The sequence below is a fragment of the Phoenix dactylifera genome, chromosome 6 (assembly GCF_051530095.1).
Source record: "Phoenix dactylifera cultivar Ajwa chromosome 6, Ajwa_hap1_PhDact_Kaust_v1.1, whole genome shotgun sequence".
Classification (NCBI taxonomy): domain Eukaryota; kingdom Viridiplantae; phylum Streptophyta; class Magnoliopsida; order Arecales; family Arecaceae; genus Phoenix; species Phoenix dactylifera.
The window spans coordinates 32,053,388-32,071,439 of NC_143195.1; the positions used below are offsets into that span (position 1 = coordinate 32,053,388).

General features: G+C 36.4%; 1 protein-coding gene across 3 annotated transcripts; it reads left to right on the forward strand.

Moving 5' to 3' along the window:
- Positions 1–926: 926 nt before the first annotated feature.
- LOC103711152 (shaggy-related protein kinase alpha-like) lies at positions 927–12,927 on the forward strand. Of its 3 annotated transcripts, none has more exons than XM_039126632.2 (14): positions 932–1,288; positions 1,362–1,469; positions 2,707–2,961; positions 3,084–3,176; positions 3,705–3,764; positions 3,869–4,141; positions 4,233–4,307; positions 5,954–6,010; positions 6,085–6,225; positions 8,431–8,481; positions 8,574–8,669; positions 8,743–8,826; positions 12,292–12,394; positions 12,472–12,927. In XM_039126632.2, the coding sequence occupies exons 2-14, from the start codon at positions 1,467–1,469 to the stop codon at positions 12,531–12,533; spliced, it is 1,353 nt and encodes a 450-aa protein (XP_038982560.1). In that variant the 5' UTR covers positions 932–1,288; positions 1,362–1,466; the 3' UTR covers positions 12,534–12,927. The 3 variants fall into 3 exon arrangements, 2 of the variants coding, with proteins under 2 accessions (XP_038982559.1, XP_038982560.1); XR_015988107.1 differs by lacking the exon at positions 1,362–1,469 and adding an exon at positions 11,864–12,070 and having other exon boundaries at positions 997–1,288; XM_039126631.2 differs by lacking the exon at positions 1,362–1,469 and having other exon boundaries at positions 927–1,288.
- The last annotated feature ends 5,125 nt before the right edge of the window (positions 12,928–18,052 follow it).

Genomic DNA, 18,052 nt, shown 5'->3' on the forward strand with positions numbered 1-18,052 from the left:
AAGAGCACAAGATCCAATCTAAATCATCTATGTCTCTTTAGTAAAAACAACATTCTCCAGTCCTCGCAGGCATGATGCTGCATTTTGAGTGAATGTTTTCACATTGTCTAAGTGGGTTTAATTAATTTTGGCACCACAAATTGTAGAGAAATATCATTTTTAAAAAAATTCTGCTATATAAAATTAAATAAAATGTTGATAAAGAGTCACGGAGACATCATAGGAATAGAACTCCATCATCCGCTCGTTTGGCATGTGATGAAGGTGGCCCTATCTAACAATCTCAATTCTTAATACACCATATTGATAGTTTAAACTTGTGGCAGCGGACTATTAATTGATGGCCCGGACATTGCTCGTGCTCGGTTGTAGAGGAATAGCACCATTAAGGGCACCTTACAAACTAAACCGTTCCAAATGTATATCTAAAATTAATTGTAAGAAGAGGGATGAGAAGGATCTTTCAAGCCAAGCATGTATTTAAATAGGCTAATGGGATTGCCGACTAGGTAGCTGCTTATGTGGCTAATCATTCAGGGTCAGAAGAGGAGGAGTTATTTTTGGCACTTTATGAGCTTATATTTTTTGATTTTATTGAGCTCATTCGTACATGCATTGTATGATGGGTCATCAAAGCAAAAATAAAATAAAAAAATAATTGCCAGTCTCTATTATCTTACCTCGCTCGACCGCTTCTCACGCGTGCTTAATTATAGACAAAAGCGGATCGAAATCCAGACAACAACCCGGAAACATTTCTCCCCTCAAGAAGGAAAAAAAACCGCCCGAGGGTCCCTCTCTCGAGCTGCTGCTCCCCCATCCGCCGTCCAATCCCGGATGGGCGGGCAAAAATTTATAACAAAAATTAAAGAAAAAAAGAACGAGACAGGAAAAGGAGAGAGGAAGGGGGAAAAACAGAAAGGAAGAGGGGTGGGAGTCCGAAATCTGGTCGTTTTCTTTTTGTTTTGTTTTGTGTTATAGAGAAGGAGAGAGAGAGAGAGAGAGAGAGGGTGGGGGGCGTGGGGTGTGGAAGAAGCCATCGTCTCTTGTTTTGTTTCTTCTCTTCCTCTCCCCTCCTTTGGCTTCTCTTCCTCCTTTGGCGGTGCTCTCCGATGGAGGGAGAGAGGGCTTCTGTTTTCTGAGGGGCCGGCGGGGAGGGAGAAAAGGGGAGAAAGGGAGGGAAAGAGAGAGAGAGAGAGTCAGGTTTGGGTGTTGGAAGGGGGGAACCATGCATATGATGTGTCGGCTGAAGAGCATTGCGTCCGGGAGGTCGTCGATTTCGGATCCCGTAAGTTCACACCGCTTGCTCTTCTGTTTGTTATTTATTTATTTATTTTTTCTTTTGTTTGGTTTTGTTTTAGCTTGATTTTGTGGAAGGAGGCGGCGTTAGTTCTCGGGAATCGGTTGCTCTCATGGGGTTTCATTTGATTTCATGATATTTGGGATGTGTGTGTTTGTGGGATTGAATGGTAAGGGGAGGATTTCTGTTATTTATTTCTGGTTTTTGTTTCATGTGTGCGATTATTTGTTTTAACCTAATTTTGAGTACTGGTTGATGTTGTTATATATCTAGAATTTTTTTTTTTTAATTCATTTCTATGCTTCCATCGGTCGGAAAATAAGATATGGCCAATGCTGGCAGAGTTCTCTCTCTCTCGGGGTTGGGAAGGGAGGGGGGCGGGGGAGGGAGGAGTGTTGATGTTTCCTTCTAGCTTTTTTTTTTGTTTAATTTTATTTTAATGTTTCTGTAAGGATATTTCTAGTTCTCACATCCCTATCATTGTTTGCCTGTTTGGTTGCAAGAAAAACAACGGAAAAGAAAAAGAGGATTTTTCCACGGAAACAAAAAGGTTTCCAGAAGTGTAGTTTCCAGATATGTAGGAATAAACTTTCCATGTTTGTCACTTCTCGAATAAACTTTCCAGACAGTTTTCCTTTTCACCAAACAGACACTTGGCGCTTCATGATTCTTCATTCTTCGTAAGTTTTGTTATGGTCAGTTGACTTTTTCATGGTTTCATGAGGCATGTTTAATATTAAGCTAGTTTGATTTGTACCATTTTACTTGTGGTTTCTGCTTTCTTTAACCATTTCAGTTTTGTCATTTTATTTTGTGTTCATCTAATGCCCTCGCCTTTTCTTATCAAGACTTGGTAGTTGTTGTCTTGGATTCCCGTGTGACTGTGCTCACTATTATTTCTCATGGAAACAGAAAGGAACAGTCTATCATACCGAATCCTAGGATCAATAATAATTTTGGAGCTGATCTTTTGTAGATGAATCGTTAGACTTATTATCATTAAAATCTTCATAACCAATGAGAAGAACTTGCACGCTTTCCCTTTTTTTCTTAATAAAAAAAGGAGTAACCTTAGGCGAGAAAGGCCTAAGGACATAGGGATATCTTTACAAGAGAATTTATTGAATCAAACTTGAATAAAATTTTTATAACTTTCAACTATGGAAGCTGAAAAGTCAAAATGCACATTCTGGTAATGTTAATAATGTAGATAAATTCCTTTATTATCTAATATTCGTACGGGGTTGTTTGCTTGGCATTTAATCAACGAAGAAAAATAGCTTGCTTCATGATAAGCCTGTAATGTGATTTATTATAATTGCATATCCTCTTGATTTGTATTTTTCTTTTTTTTTTCAATTTTCATCCTGTTATAATGCCCTGAAACTTTCTCACCTTCACATAAGGGTGGAGATCCTGGCACCAAAAGACCAAAGTTTGATCAAGATGGAGCAGGGGAAGTTTCTACAGAACCACATTTGGTTGCAGATAAAGCTGTTAGTTTAGATAAGAATGCAGCTTCAACTCATTTACAATTGGATGCAAGCACGTCCAATGGGGATTCTCCTGCTAGAACTGAACATGCTGCTGTCAATCAGCTTCCAAATGAAATGCATGAAATGACGATCAGAGATGATAAAGTTGAAGGCCGCAATGAGAAGGTATATTTTCATTTTTTTAACTGTTTTAGTATAATTTGCCCTTATTTCAGAAAGTACTTTTGTGTCATCTGTAGCTTATCTCTGTTATTATATTTCTTAATTGTCAAGAGTGGCTCTTACAGGACACCGAAGGGACAATGGTGAATGGAAATGGAACTGAGACAGGTCAGATAATTGCAACAACAATAGGTGGTCGACATGGCCAGCCTAAACAGGTGATATGATCTCCTGAACATAAATTTGTTGCTCCTGTATTGCTAATTAGCAGCTTTCTTTATTTACCTTAATGCCATAGCTTTCTCATCTCATAGGCCTGGTAATCTGAAATATGTTGTTCAATTTTAGTAGCTGATAAGGTCAATGCATCAGCTAGATACATGGTCTGGGTTTGTTAGTGCTCTTAGTTTTTTTCCAGATGTTCATATTTCAAAATTGCTTCTCTAACAGTCCTTAAAAATTTTTCACATGATACCCATGGTTCATTTTCCCTTCTGTAAGTTTGGGAATCAAAATCCATTTGAATTCATTGTGCATTGACTAATGTTATCCATTAGCTTGGTATCTGTGGGTTCTGACCTGTACCTAAATTTTCATCGGAGTATCAACAGTGCAGTGGACCCCAAACCATCTTCTACATGAGTCCTCCTAAACCTCTTTAGATTATTAAACCTTGTTGATGATTTCTTACTCATCACTTGTAATCTTGGTTAAGTGTTGGTAACTTTTTGCCAATCGTTCATCAGACAATCTCATATATGGCAGAACGTGTGGTTGGCACTGGTTCATTTGGTGTAGTCTTTCAGGTAAATAGCATTAATTTTTTCTTGTCATCTCTTAGTTTTATACCGTGCAATTCGTGATGGTTGTTTTCCTACAATCATGCTATGATACTCTACATCTGGCACAGGCTAAGTGTGTGGAAACAGGAGAAACAGTTGCCATCAAGAAGGTCCTGCAAGATAAGAGATATAAGAATAGAGAACTCCAAATTATGCATTTACTTGACCATCCTAATGTAGTTCAGCTAAAGCACTATTTCTTTTCAACCACTGAAAAGGATGAGGTCTACCTCAACCTTGTACTTGAGTACGTCTCTGAGACTGTCTATTGCATTTGCAAGTACCATAGGCGGATGAACCAACATATGCCTCTCATATATGTTCAGTTGTATACATACCAGGTGAATGGTGCTGCCGTAATTATATTTTGCCAATTGTTGTTTACTGCAAAATCATTTTGCATTCTGTATTTATTCACATTTGTTTTTCTAGATCTGTCGTGTGCTTTCTTACATCCATCGTGTTCTAGGGGTCTGCCATCGTGACATCAAGCCACAAAATCTGTTGGTAAGAGATTGTCTCATGTTATTTCTTGCCTAGAGTATAAAGATAGGTTCCATTGGTTATTCTTTAGTCTGATTAACGGAATCTTTTTGGCATGCTTAAAAGTTGATATTGTATTTCAGCATCTGTTATGCAAGGATGCATTTGAGTTGTGTATCAATGCTGCATAGATGCGGCAATAACAAGATTCTGAAAGTAAATCTGAGAAGTCTCGATATCTAAAGTTCATGGTCAGAGAGCTCAAACATCTTCTTCTAGATTGTTGACTCAGAACAAAGGTTGAAAGAATTATGGCTAGACTTCTGTCAAACGATGCTTAAGGTTTAGGTTAACAAGTGCCTCCTATTGTTCCATCACGAATTGAGGTTTAACAAATGCTGAGCGGATCAAGAGAAGCGAGGTTAATGTCAATCTTGACTTGGTAGGTGCTAGTGGTGGCCCGAGTCATATACTGTTTTGAGTTGAATAGTCATTTCCATGTCAGTCACTTTGTTATATTCTACTAAGATTAGTAATATCTCATTGTAAAATATACAGCGTAGGTAACCATAGAAGGGTTTTGGAATCTTTACTTGATTTTGTGATGACATCTAGAGGAACTTGAAAACTACTATATTGTCATTTGTAGGTTTATATCTTCTATGAGAAACTTATTTTATAATGCCACATTATTTGGAAGGTGTACTAGCTAATGTATCACTCCCTTACAAGGTTTGTAGTACCTGTGCATACAGCCCCATATCATGCATACCATACCATACTGGTATCAAACTGATACTATGTTGGGGGGGGGGGGGGGGGGGGGGGGTGTATCTAGTGTTAGACACGGAACCGACCCCTGTACCAACATGGTATCGATACAGGGTTTGGTTCTGAGATTGTAAAGCTTGATCCCTTGTAATATACAGATGATTGTACATTCTTCTTCAGGAAGACACATTACATGCATTTCTAATAACCACTTAAACTTTTTTCACATATGAATTTTATTTTGGGGGGGGGGGGTGTATCTTGTACACAGTACTACACATGCTAAGTTCAGTGTAGCATGGTGTAGCTTTCCACCAATTTCATAACTTATGCACATTATAACCCATATGTACAAACAGTCATGTATGCCCATCTTATCTACAAAAAATGTAAGTGTGCTACACTAAAAATATGCGGTACAAAGAATATGCCCTCAGTTTCCATAAGTTGGCATTGGCTGAAATTTGGTAGGCCATACATCTGATACTTTATGTCAATGAACAAAGGGTTGTAAGATTAAGGTTCTTATGACCTCACAATGCTTATTTAATTGCACCTCTTAGTAGGCCATACATCTGATACTTTATATGGATGGACAAAGGTTTGCAAGATTAAGTTAAGGTTCTTATGACCCCACAATGCTTCTTTAATTGCACCTCTTATTCTAATTGATCATCTTGGGTTCTTATTTGTCTAGGTATTTTTTATGGTTCCAGAATCTTTTTGTTCATTAATAATTGTTGTATCTTATTGCCTTTATTGGACCTTAGAAGTTAGTGAATCTTACAACTATTGCAGGAACTAGTATTCTTAATGATTATGGATTTAATACATGAAAATTTTATATCGAGTTGTATTCTCTAATTGAACTTTATTTGATGATTTGATTCATGTTGCAGGTCAATCCTCACACTCATCAAGTAAAGCTTTGTGATTTTGGCAGTGCTAAGAAACTGGTACGTCATGTAATCTGTATATGCTTATGCTACGGTGTATTTCTTAGCTCTGACATCTGACGACCCAATTTCAGGTTCTGGGAGAGCCAAATATATCTTACATCTGCTCACGGTACTATAGGGCTCCAGAACTCATCTTTGGAGCTACTGAATACACCTCTGCTATTGATATGTGGTCTGTTGGTTGTGTTTTAGCGGAGCTTCTTATGGGGCAGGTAGACATTATGCTGGTGGTTTTTAAGCTAAACATACTTTAATAAATTTCTTTCTTAAGATGTTTTTTGTTGGTTTTCTTCTTAATTTGGATGTTGTGTGCTGTTAAGTTAGAGAAATATTCTTTTCTTTGTGTTATGATGATTAAAGAATTTAATTTTACTTACTTGTAACTCTGTAGAGCTTGTGCACGTGTATTTAATTCATATGATTTCAGGATATATTTAGTTTTGCTGATGATTTAAATTAACAAAAATAGTACAAAGAACTTAGGAATTATGTTTATCAGACATTACATTGGATAATGTCTCAAGTGCAAAAAGGATTACCTTTTCCTTTCTGTAAAAGAATTGAAAGTAACTATCTTAAAGAGTTTTTTTCTTTGGTCAGGTAGTATATTGTATAGAATTTTGGCATGACAAGACCGTGCTAGTCAAAATCTTCTACTTAGTCTGCCACCTACACATGGTGGGAATATTGGATGGTTATTGTTTTGACACTGCTAAGCATTTCGAGTTTTGTGCACACGACAGATATATATGTGTATATATATTATATGTATATGTATCTACATATATACATTTTAATTGCATTGTCATATATCAGGGTGGTCCACCCTTATGATAACCTTTTTCTGTTTTTTGGCTTTCTTGGCTCTTTAGGAAACCTTAAATTCCATTTCTGAGAAGTAGGACTCATCTAGACTTAGATAGTTAAATTATATTGTTTTTTTATTACCCAAACAACAATTTGTATTGGAAAGAATATGATGCAAACTTGATTCTGCATCCATATTTTTCTCTTTCAACTGGGTAGATTCTATCATGGGGATTCAATCAAGGTGCTTCCACTTGTTTCAATTTTTTTTTCTAGAATGTGTTTTAATGATGTGGATACGATGTTTGTATTTTCTGCTATGGTTTATGAAGTTGCTTTTTTCACCCCTAGAAGCATGGGAAATTGAATAACTTGAGAAAAACCATAATCATTTCTTGTCAAAAGAAAAGGAAACCCTGACAAAAGGGATAATCATTTGAAGTCATCCTTTAGTGCCTTTTGTTTTGGCAGGGGACAGGCCCATTGGCAATTTGAGCCCAGTCAAACTTCAAATGAAGATAACCAAACCCCAAACCCTCCTGACACCGAAGGTAAAGCATCAAGTATGGGTAGGTACAATGTCATCTGTCTGTCCACAACCTGATATATTCATATTAAAATAACAAACCTTTTGGATGTAGATAACTGGCCTATCTTAACTCTTTTTTAGAAGCTCCATTGCTTCCTTGATTTTGCATGGAAAGTTCCATCTTGAGGTTCATTTTTCTTCAATCACTTGCTCACTGCCAGGTCCATCTTTGGCCCACATCTCAAGTTCCACTGCTTCCTTGTTTTTACAAGGTCCTCCATTCATAAAAATTCAAGAATATGCATCATGGGACTCCAACATCAATCCTTCTCCATGAGTGGGAGCCTACGAAATTAATAGGCTAAAGCCCCATTTGGTATGCATTTACCAGCGAACAATTTTTTTTCATAAATCCACCACTTTTCAATCATGGAGGATGCTCTTACTAATACTACTAATTATGCATTTCTAAACCCCAACATTCGACTAATTCGAACTTTTTGTGAGCTCTCTTAAGCCAGGTCATAAATTGGACATGGTAGAGGAGTGGTGTTTAATATGTAAAGATTTGAATTCTTCTATTGCATAAATGAAATGTCTTGTGGAGGTAAAAATCTATAGTATATAGGATGGTTAGTTGTTTTGAATGCTAGTTTCTCCTTGTTTGAGTGCTTGGTTTTCACTGTGTTCTTCTAGGATGATTCAGTTCTCTTACCAGGTCTTGCACCTTTTCTCATGTTCTTGTGTACAATTGCCATCATGTAATGTCCTCTAGGTACTGTCAACCTTACTCTAAAACCATGTAGGTAAAAGAACAAGAAGCATTTTAATCGAAAAAAAAAGAATGAGCATAGGTCATTGAAGAGTATCCTTTTCCAGACTGCTATCCACTAACCCTCATTTAGCATGATGTAAATTGTAAATCTATGGACTATATATTACACATAGTTTTGTGACCATGCTATTATAATTAGTCAATCTTTTTTGCTTTTTTAATAGTTATTTGGTCTTTGATAGGTTATTTTTTGATACAAACATTTCTTTAGTTACTCATGTTGCTTAACTAGTGAATATAATGCAGCCTCTATTTCCTGGAGAGAGTGGTGTTGATCAGCTGGTGGAAATCATTAAGGTCTTTTTCCTGGATTACTTTGTATGTTCGTGTATTTCAGGTTTTATTCATTAGTTGAACTCATACCCAACTGATTGTTGTTGTTATTCAAGATATTAGGTACTCCTACACGAGAAGAGATTAAATGCATGAATCCAAATTACACCGAGTTCAAATTTCCTCAGATTAAAGCCCATCCCTGGCACAAGGTCAGTGAGTGCATTGCATTAGAACTCATGCATCAAATATAGATAATTAACTTGTCATGCTTTTGGTTTGCAGCTTTTCCACAAGAGAATGCCTCCTGAGGCAGTTGATCTTGTATCAAGGCTACTCCAGTACTCACCTAATTTGCGTTGCACAGCTGTAAGATATCTTTCGCTATTTGGTGATTTACTAACTCATTTATGGCAATATTTTCTTCTTCTGTTTTTATTTGATTATTTTGAAATTATAAAAAGATGAATGGTAATCTTTTGTGGGTGTGCAAACTTGAAATCGGGCATATCACATTTGTCTTCTCTAAAATCATTATATGCTATCGGATACAGTGCTGCTTGGCTGTAGGTTACACTTAAAGTGGCTTGTAGTTAAATTGTAACTTGAGTTTGTCCACTTCTGTGGATGATTTCTTTCTGTTCTGTGTTTAAGAATATATAGTCCCTTCTTTACCAATGAAACAATCTTGGTCTTGTTGAAGAACCCTATAAGGATATCATGTCCCGACATCTCTCATTGATATTAAATTTATTAAAATTATATGACTATATTTTCCAATTATTATATTTGAACATAAGTAGAATAGTTTCTATAGTTTTGTGGGATTGAAAAGATAAATAAGTTAATCACAAATATCTGTATGAATATCTTACCAACCAGTGATCTATGGCATAATATCCATATGAAGAATCCTGATTAATGGCTACTATGTGGACATAAACCTTTAAAGCGATTTGTGAGAATCTGCAAGGGTTATGGTCACTTGAAAATAGTAGTTGTTGACTGTTTGGTGGGAAAGACAATTTCTGTCGACGGATGTGACAGTTCAAAAGGAGGCAGTAAGAAACTTTTTGTCAAGTGATGCATCCGTTCAAAGGTGCACCTACACAAAGTAGTTGGCATTATGAAAATCTAGTTTTATCAAATAAGAAAAAAGAAAGAAAAACATAAAGGCACTTCATTCACTACTTCAAGGAATCATGAGTTTCTTAGGCTGTTCACTCCAGAGAGCCTTCTGCTTAGAATTTCCTAGCATTTACTCTTTTTTTCTTGTGATTGGAATTAAAATTGTTTCCTTCTACTGAGCGGTGCACATTTAGAGTTTATTTGCAAGAGTTGGGCATCGAATCTGGTGGAAACATTTCCAAGAAGCCATCTACATTTAAATAAGTAGGAAATCACTTTAGACATTTTTTTGGCAATATTCTTTATCTGAGGTTCGCTTTTGATACTAGACCCTATACCAATACCATGCTAGTAATATTGTTGGGGGTTGGTTAGGCATACCGAGACTCAATATGACCCCCATCTCGAGTCTTAATCCGATATTGGTACAGTACGATATACCCGGTAGGGGGTGGTATGCGCTAGTACAGCAAGCCTTAGCTTTATTCTTTTGTTTTCATCCTATATCTCCATTTAATTCTCCATCTCCTCATACTGATAAGGCAACATCAGGAAAGAGACATGCCATGCTAAAAGCCAATAGGCATGTGGTGCAACTTAAGGCAATTTAAGCTCAAAATCCACCCTCCAAATTTCCTTGCTTATGGAGAAGGTTAAGGCAAAATATGTTAAGGAGCTAACTTGTGATTTTGGGAGCATTCTTGTCAATCAAAATTTCGTTAAGTGATTTTGTGAATAGATGGTTGTCATGAAGACTTTTTTGTTTAATGGGTAGTGAAGCAAACATATGCATGAACAAGTTGGGAAGGTGCAATCGTATGATAAGATCCCTTTTTTGTACCAGTGTCGAGTAATTATTGGTACCTTCTTGGTACCCAATATGCTTAGTATGATATGGTACAACTCTTGTATGGACATTGGGTCAGCAGACCTTTTTCCCATGCTCGGTCGTGGTATCGGCTAAACTGTCATATGAGTCACTACCATAAGAAAATTGGGAGAATCGGTTGATTCCATCTGGTATAGGCTGGGTTGGTCCCTAAATTGTACCAAACCTTGATATTGTATGGGTACCAAATGAATATAGTATAGTCTTCTGGTACGGAGCAGTATGGGTCGGTATGGTGGACCATGTCTATGATTGAATGAAATTAAAGGTTGTAATTGTTGAAATGCCTATGATCTAATTAATAGAGTTCATTTGGAAGAATGCTTTTTTTAGTTCCTGAGCTTCGCATGTTGCTCTAGGCAAGTGCTTTGTTTGAAAATTTCCATTAATTTGTGGATTGCTAGGTTGTACTATAAACCCTGGAAAAATGTTCTTGATCTTATCATAACAGATTTATCATATATTTAAAATAAAATCTGGAAAACGATTCAAAAGCACTTTCAAATATTTTATAAAAGAACAATCTTGGTAGTTTTGCTCTATTTTGTGTCTATTATATTTTATAAATCATGTAAAATGAAATACATCTATTTTCTTGATTTAATTTGGACAAATCTGATGCACCAATCATTCATTTAAAAACGTGTACTATTAATAATGCTCATCAAATTCATTAAACTTATAAAATGGGTTAACCTTATTATATACCTCCATTGATGTTATCACAAAAAATCCTCCAATTGATTTTTTTTTATTTTTTTGGACAAATGTTACTTAAATCCAATAAAAAAACTATATCCATGTATTTACATGCTTCTAGTCTGAGACATGTAGCTTGCTTAAATGAAACTCTAATTTGTTTCCTTTTCTATTGTTGAAAAATATAAAATGGTTTTAGATTCATTAAAAAAATCCATCCTTGGATTTAATAATGCCATATACAAGTACTTGTTCTAGTTTGGTTCAAGGATAATGGTTTTAGGCCAATCGATATTTTTGAGAAATTCAATGATGAGATGTATCCAACATGTGCGATCCTTGTTTTTCCATGCTTATATTGTACTTCGAAGGAAATTATGGGAGAAAAGTAATAAAATATAATGCTAAGTTGCTTCATGTAGCCCAAAGCAAACGTGATAAAACATTGAACTTAATTTGTGACTATCATTATATTCTTAGCTAAAATATCTAATCTTGGATTCCTCATCTATCAACTGAAAATTACACATAGTAATTATCTAATCTATGGAAAAGAAATCTGTTCAGTTTTAGTTTATTAAGGCCTTGTTTGGTTTGGGGATATTTTCATTTAAGTGGAATAACTTATGCAAATTTGAATCTTCACTGGACTAAATATATTCTGCCATCTTTCTGGAATACTTTTATCAGGTTTACATGGAATGAGTAAGCAAAAAGGTATTGAGATTTTTGAACCCACACTGGCCAGATGATATTACTGCCCGTCTACATATGTGAAGTGGTTGCTACTGCATGTATTTTAGCTGCATGTAGTGAATGACTCTCAACTTTTCATCTGATATCAGCTTTTCTTGAAATTGCGTTCGGCCTAGTTTGAAATTTTACTGTCTGTAAAAGGTATCGAGACTAAAGCAATTCTTGATTCAAGCTCAATTTGCTTTTTTTTCAAGTTGTTTATAAGCTGGTGTATTGCATTTGTTATACCATTATTTGCTGTGGGACGGACTGTTGAATTTCTATAAAAGCATCAGTAACACATTGGCTGCTTTTCAAATTAGAAACTTTAAAAAAGATATATTTGATATTATTATTATTATTATTTTATGAATCCTCTGCAGTTGGAGGCCTGTGCCCATCCATTCTTTGATGAGTTGAGGGACCCCAACACCCGTCTACCAAATGCATGCCCCCTACCCCCTTTATTTAACTTCACACCTCAAGGTAAAAAAAAATCTACTGCCTTTTTTTCTTGATCCTTATCTCACAAAATGTTCCAACCTCATTCTTGTTTCTTGCAGAGCTCAACGGTGCTTCTCCCGAACTCATTCAGCGCCTCATTCCTGAGCATGTAAAGATATAAATGCACAAAACAGCATCCAAGTGTTCTGGTCTGAATTCTGGTCTGAATACAGAAACCTTCTGGATAGCGAATTTCATGATATATCAATTATGGAGCCCAGAAGTGACGGATCAGTTTGTGATTTTATCGGAAGAGAGGAAGCATTAGGGAGGGGGATATTCATAAACAGTCTAATCTTTGCACCGAACCAGATCTCTAGATGACTTTCGTGCGCATAGGCAGGCATGAGATGATCTGGCTTTTGTCCATCTATATTTAAGTGTATTCTCTATGAGGCAGGTAGCTCACTTACCAGCTTCCGTAGCCCCGGACATAATGTAGCAACAGTGTGGGTTTGTCCAAATTTTATGTAAATGTATCAATGAAGATTTTCAAATGTTTTTTCTGAGAACTAGTTTATGTGCTGTTTCTGTCTTGGTTTCTAAATGGAGTATTATAGGTATTTTGGTTCAGGCTAGTAAGTAATTTCAAAAATTAGATGTGTTCATCAGCAGTCTCAAAGGTTTCTATTGTGTGATATTTGGGAGGATTTCTGAAAAGTACATTTGTACCTTCAGGTAAACCTGATGCAATTCATAATCACCAGTCTGCAGTTGTTACCGTACTAAGTACTGCTCTAGGATTTGCTTTTCTAGTGGAAATCTCTGAGCAAGGACTTAAAAAGGAGTTGAGGTGTCCAGGACTCTTCTCGCCAAAAATGAAGCAAATTGAAATTTTGTTACAGGCTCCTATTATTGCCAGGAAGTTGGCCTTGAGATCAGCATTCGAGATGCTGGTTTCCATTAAATACATGTGTTGGTGAATCCGATTTTCTCATGCTCTTGAAATGTAGTGAAATTCCATGTTGTCAACTGTGTTATCGAAGGCATTCATAGCGCCTTCAGCAGAGTTCTGCATCAAGCGCCGCTGTATTCAGATTGAAGTAAAACTCGTCTCTCAAGTTTCCGTATAAAAAAGAGTACTCGCCTCTTATATGAACAGATGCAACAGAAGACTAGGCTCTGTTTGAGCAACTTCAACGTGGGCCTGCTGAATCCAATTTTTCATGTGCCAAGTGATGTACATGATGCCAGCGCTGAGCAGTGCGACCAAGTAGCTTAATGTAGGATAGATGCCTATTCTAGATTTGTAGCATACAGAAGGGTTGAGGCTTATTGCCTTTCATATGATTTTTTTTTTATCCTGATCGATGGATGAAGAATAAGGGGTTGGCAGAGGGACTGCGAGTGGCATCGGTGATGAGAATCTGGCATAGCAAACTAGATTATCCGAGCCGATGCATTGCATCAAAATTTGCCAGACACTTGAAGAGCACTTGTATGCAGAGGAAGGTGATTTTGATATGTTTTGTTTAGGCTTCCACACGTCCCTTATGGTTGGCTTCTTTGCTTTTCAATAGCCTTTGCTCATCACACACTATGGGCTCGTTTGGTTTGCGGGAAGCATTTTCCCTCCTACGAATATGATTTTTTGGAAACAAATTCCTAGGAAGAGGATGCCTAGGAAAGTATTTTTGGCATGTTTGGTTGACCATAGGAAAGTGACAAATTTTCAAAGTGCTTATGTTTGGTTGGCCATCCACTTTCCTAGGAAAGTTCTGTATAATTCCTATTATGCCCTTAATAAAAATTAGGTTTTTAATGCTGAAGGGGCCTTTTGAGAAAAAGTAAAAATTGAGTGATTCCCACCTCATGTAAAAGAAAAAATGGAGTGATTCTCGCCCCATAGAAAATGTGGGAATCATATTCCCATGGGAATACAACTTTCCCTTCTCTCTCCTTTGAAAACTCCAACCAAAAAGAGGCATCTCATTACTTTCTCGTTAACCACATTTTCCCCTCTTCTTTTCCCGCTAACCAAACGAGCCCTATAGGGACATGAGATGGGATAAGTACGTCGAGGATAGCACGGTACTTGAGCTATCTTTCACCTCTGAGCAAAACGCTTATTCTGTCCCCGGCGGGCAACTCGTGCCAAGGATAAGATACACGTGTTATCAAAAGTAAGTGCCAAGGATGTCATCTAGGGACTATTCAACTATCAAAGCTCCCGTTCCACTTGCATACTATTGATAATACCAGCTTCCCTTTTTTATGAACTATAAGCAATTGCAATTTCGACATGAATAATTATCTTAAAACGCTCGAACCATAAGATTTAGCACTTCACATGCTTAGGTAGCAGACGCCCCATGGGCTGAAATTTCTACAGGGACCACTGTTAAACCTTTATTATAAGATTTGCTCATTGACAAGTTCCATTAAAACAGATAAATAAAAAGCTCAAGATGAATGGGTTCTACCGAAGCAATTGTTTGGTTATTTTTCATAAAATCTGTTTTACCAAAAATTGACAAGTCATGAAACCCAAAAATTGAATTTTATAAAAATATCTATTCTGTAAAACGATTTTTCGTAAAACATCTTTGACCCAGACCGTGTTATGTAAATATCTTTTTCGGCAAAACTCACCAGCAAACAAACAATATCTAAGGGGTTTTTTGTTTTAGCATTGTTCTTTCTGCCATAGCTGCTAATCTAGAATGCAGGATTACTTGCATTTCTCACAAATCCCAAAAGAAAAAAAAAGAAAAGGAAAAGGAAGTCTCAAAACGATGAGAAAATATCATCCATCCATAGATCCTCTTATGAGCATTGCATATGGCACATGATTTTTACTTAATTAATTATTTACATATTTTATTATGTGTGTGCTTATAATGCACGTCATTCAACTAGTTATGTGAAGAGAGCAGGAAATATTAAATCTTGTCACGAAAGACTATCGAGCCATTAAACATATCCTAGATTCGTCTTATAATAGTGAGAACGAGATGATATCCTTAGAAGATAACGGCGAGAATGTGTTAAACTATGTTTGCCATCCAAAAGGGCCAAGCCGTAGCCAACTTCCCATCTCATGTGGATTGGCATTTCTCGACATTTAATTGCACCAGAACTATAGAAGGTACACATATATTCTAACTCGTTCAAAAATTTCTAACTTGGACTAAATTCGCATACAACTCCTTAACTATTTAATCATCAGGTTTTTTCATATTTTATTAAAAGAAAATTTAGATATTTTTTAATATTTTGAAGAAGAAGCTGTCTATTACTATAACATGACACCATACCACTTTTTTGAAGGACATGGAAAGCTATCATCATCCTTTTCTTCTTTATAAACATGACATGTATTTAGTGTGCAGATGACGGCTGTTGACCACCATACCACTTTCAATACGATAAGGCAACTTGGCTACGCCCATGCGTTTTGTGTTTTGAAATTTTAAGTCGTCAGGCAATAGTGCAGGGCTCCACGTAGCTGGCAAGATTTTTTTTTTTTTTTAAATAATATATGAATGAAGACGTAAGGTTAGATTGTCTGGTGCAACGATCTTTGCCAGGCTTCTTTAGTGATTAAGACCAAGAGAAGCCCATGACGACTAATCTCTCTGTGGCCCTCTGTTTCTCCTATATAAATAAAGATGAAAGATCCAAATTGATTTCAATCATTCATTCAGTTGGAAGAATATGGCAACACTGACTACTGCACTACCTGTAATCTCTCTCTCTCTCTCATATATATATATATATATATATATATATATATATATATATATATATATATATAGATGAAAGATCCAAATTGGTTTCATTCATTCATTCATTCAGTAGGAAGAATATGGTAACACTAACTACTGCACCAGCTGACATGGGATGTGATCCTTTCACGACAAGCAATCTAATTGAAAATAAGGAACAAACCAAGTGCTGTATACTTTTTGCAGAAACAGAATGACAGAATGTGAGACACATTAATAATTCAGTGACTCAACTACGGAGGCGTAGAGATTCACAACCAATTACCAGAGGCTCAAGGCCTTCTGTGTTACAATAGCAGAAGTTTCGCATCAGGTAGATAATTGTACAAGCTGGTTAAAAAAAAAAACTCACAGAAAGAAATGCTAGTCAATTAAGTGCTGGCTACATGAACTTTTTATATTAATTCCCATTTAGGAGCGGAGTCAAGACATAGTTTTCTTCGACGTGTTCATTATTTTGACTTTACAAATGCAATGATGCATTAGATAGGACATAGGAACTAACAGCAGAGATTTTTTTTCTTTTTATTTACAGATGTGAGATTAGGTAATTCAATGTTTTGTTGTGGTAAGCAATGGAATTCCAATTTTTCGAGACAACTTCTTTCTTGGTTAGATCAAGGAAACTTCTTTGTACGACTCAATGTCGTAATCCTTGAGAAGAGAGAGAAAAGGTTATAAAAGTTGATTTGCCATTTCGCTCTCTTTCAAAAAAAAAAAAGAAGAATTACCATCTAGTGTTAGTGATATTTGATTTAAATTTAAAACGTGGTTGACAATTAGTGCATATGGGTGGTAGGTAAGGAAAATTGATCTCCAAATAGGGCACTTGTTTTCACTACTATATTGAAATTGGCACTTCCTTGGTTTGGGATTCAGACTGGGGTTCCTTTTCTGTGCTTTCCCCCTATTTCTTGAAGAGACCCACTGTCAGTTTCAGGCCATCATAAAGGGCCATTGTACCCCCACCCTCAAATTTTTTTTGTTCCACGTTACATTATTTAGTGAAACTATAAGTCTTCAAGCTATTTCTAATAATAAGTTGAATCTATAACTAAATAGTTGATTGGTTATATTAAGTAAATATATTTATCCCACAATGGCCAGTTATTCAGTTCAAAGAATTTACTATACATCGGTTGATCTCCATGATTTAGCCAGTAAAAGCAGACTCTTTTGAAATCTCAGACCCATGACCCACTTTCCAATCCTCAATAGGCCTTTGCTTGCTGGAGAACGATTCAAAGGGCCAGCAGCCAAGGTTTCCAGCCCAGGACCCAGCTTACCAACTGCGATTAGCAAAACAAACATACGAATATCTCTGATATCCACCACATATAATATATTACCAGATTCTCGAGTCTGCCTGCCAGAAAAAAAATCAAGAATCGTGAAGGTGACGTTATAAATATTAGGTAGGTTGGGTTGGGAGGCCAATGACGGTACCAGTGGGGCTGCCACGTTGGCAAAGAAGCAAACTCTTGTAAGAAAGTAACCACAGAAGGTATAAAAAAAAAAAATTGTGGCATTTGCAAGAACAGTATTATTTGAGGGTAACTTGGCTATGATTATTGTCTGGATCCATATAGACGCCGATAATATGGATGAATGCCTTCTATTGCTTCAAAATATCAGAGCTATAGTCTGCGGCGATGTGATCTTTCAAGACAAGCATACTCATACATGGTCAATTACTTTCAAAATGCTCTATAGGGTGAAAAGTAAGAGCTGTGTGAAGCGTTCTAGAATTTGTTATTTTTTTTTGGATGTCTGTAAAAAAAATTATATGGATAATTCTTTTTAGCAAAATAACAATAATAATAATAATAAACCCGCAACTTGCCTCCTCCTCCTTGGATAATCCAACCCAGTGCTAGTCACACCCTACCAATTTATTTCAGCACTCCAAAAA

Coding starts and splice junctions, on each gene's coding strand:
- LOC103711152 (XM_039126631.2), top strand. CDS start 1,229: ATGCATATGATGTGTCGGCTGAAGAGCATTGCGTCCGGGAGGTCGTCG. Junction 3,177..3,704: donor GACATGGCCAGCCTAAACAG/GTGATATGATCT, acceptor ATCGTTCATCAG/ACAATCTCATATATGGCAGA. Junction 6,226..8,430: donor CGGAGCTTCTTATGGGGCAG/GTAGACATTATG, acceptor AATATAATGCAG/CCTCTATTTCCTGGAGAGAG.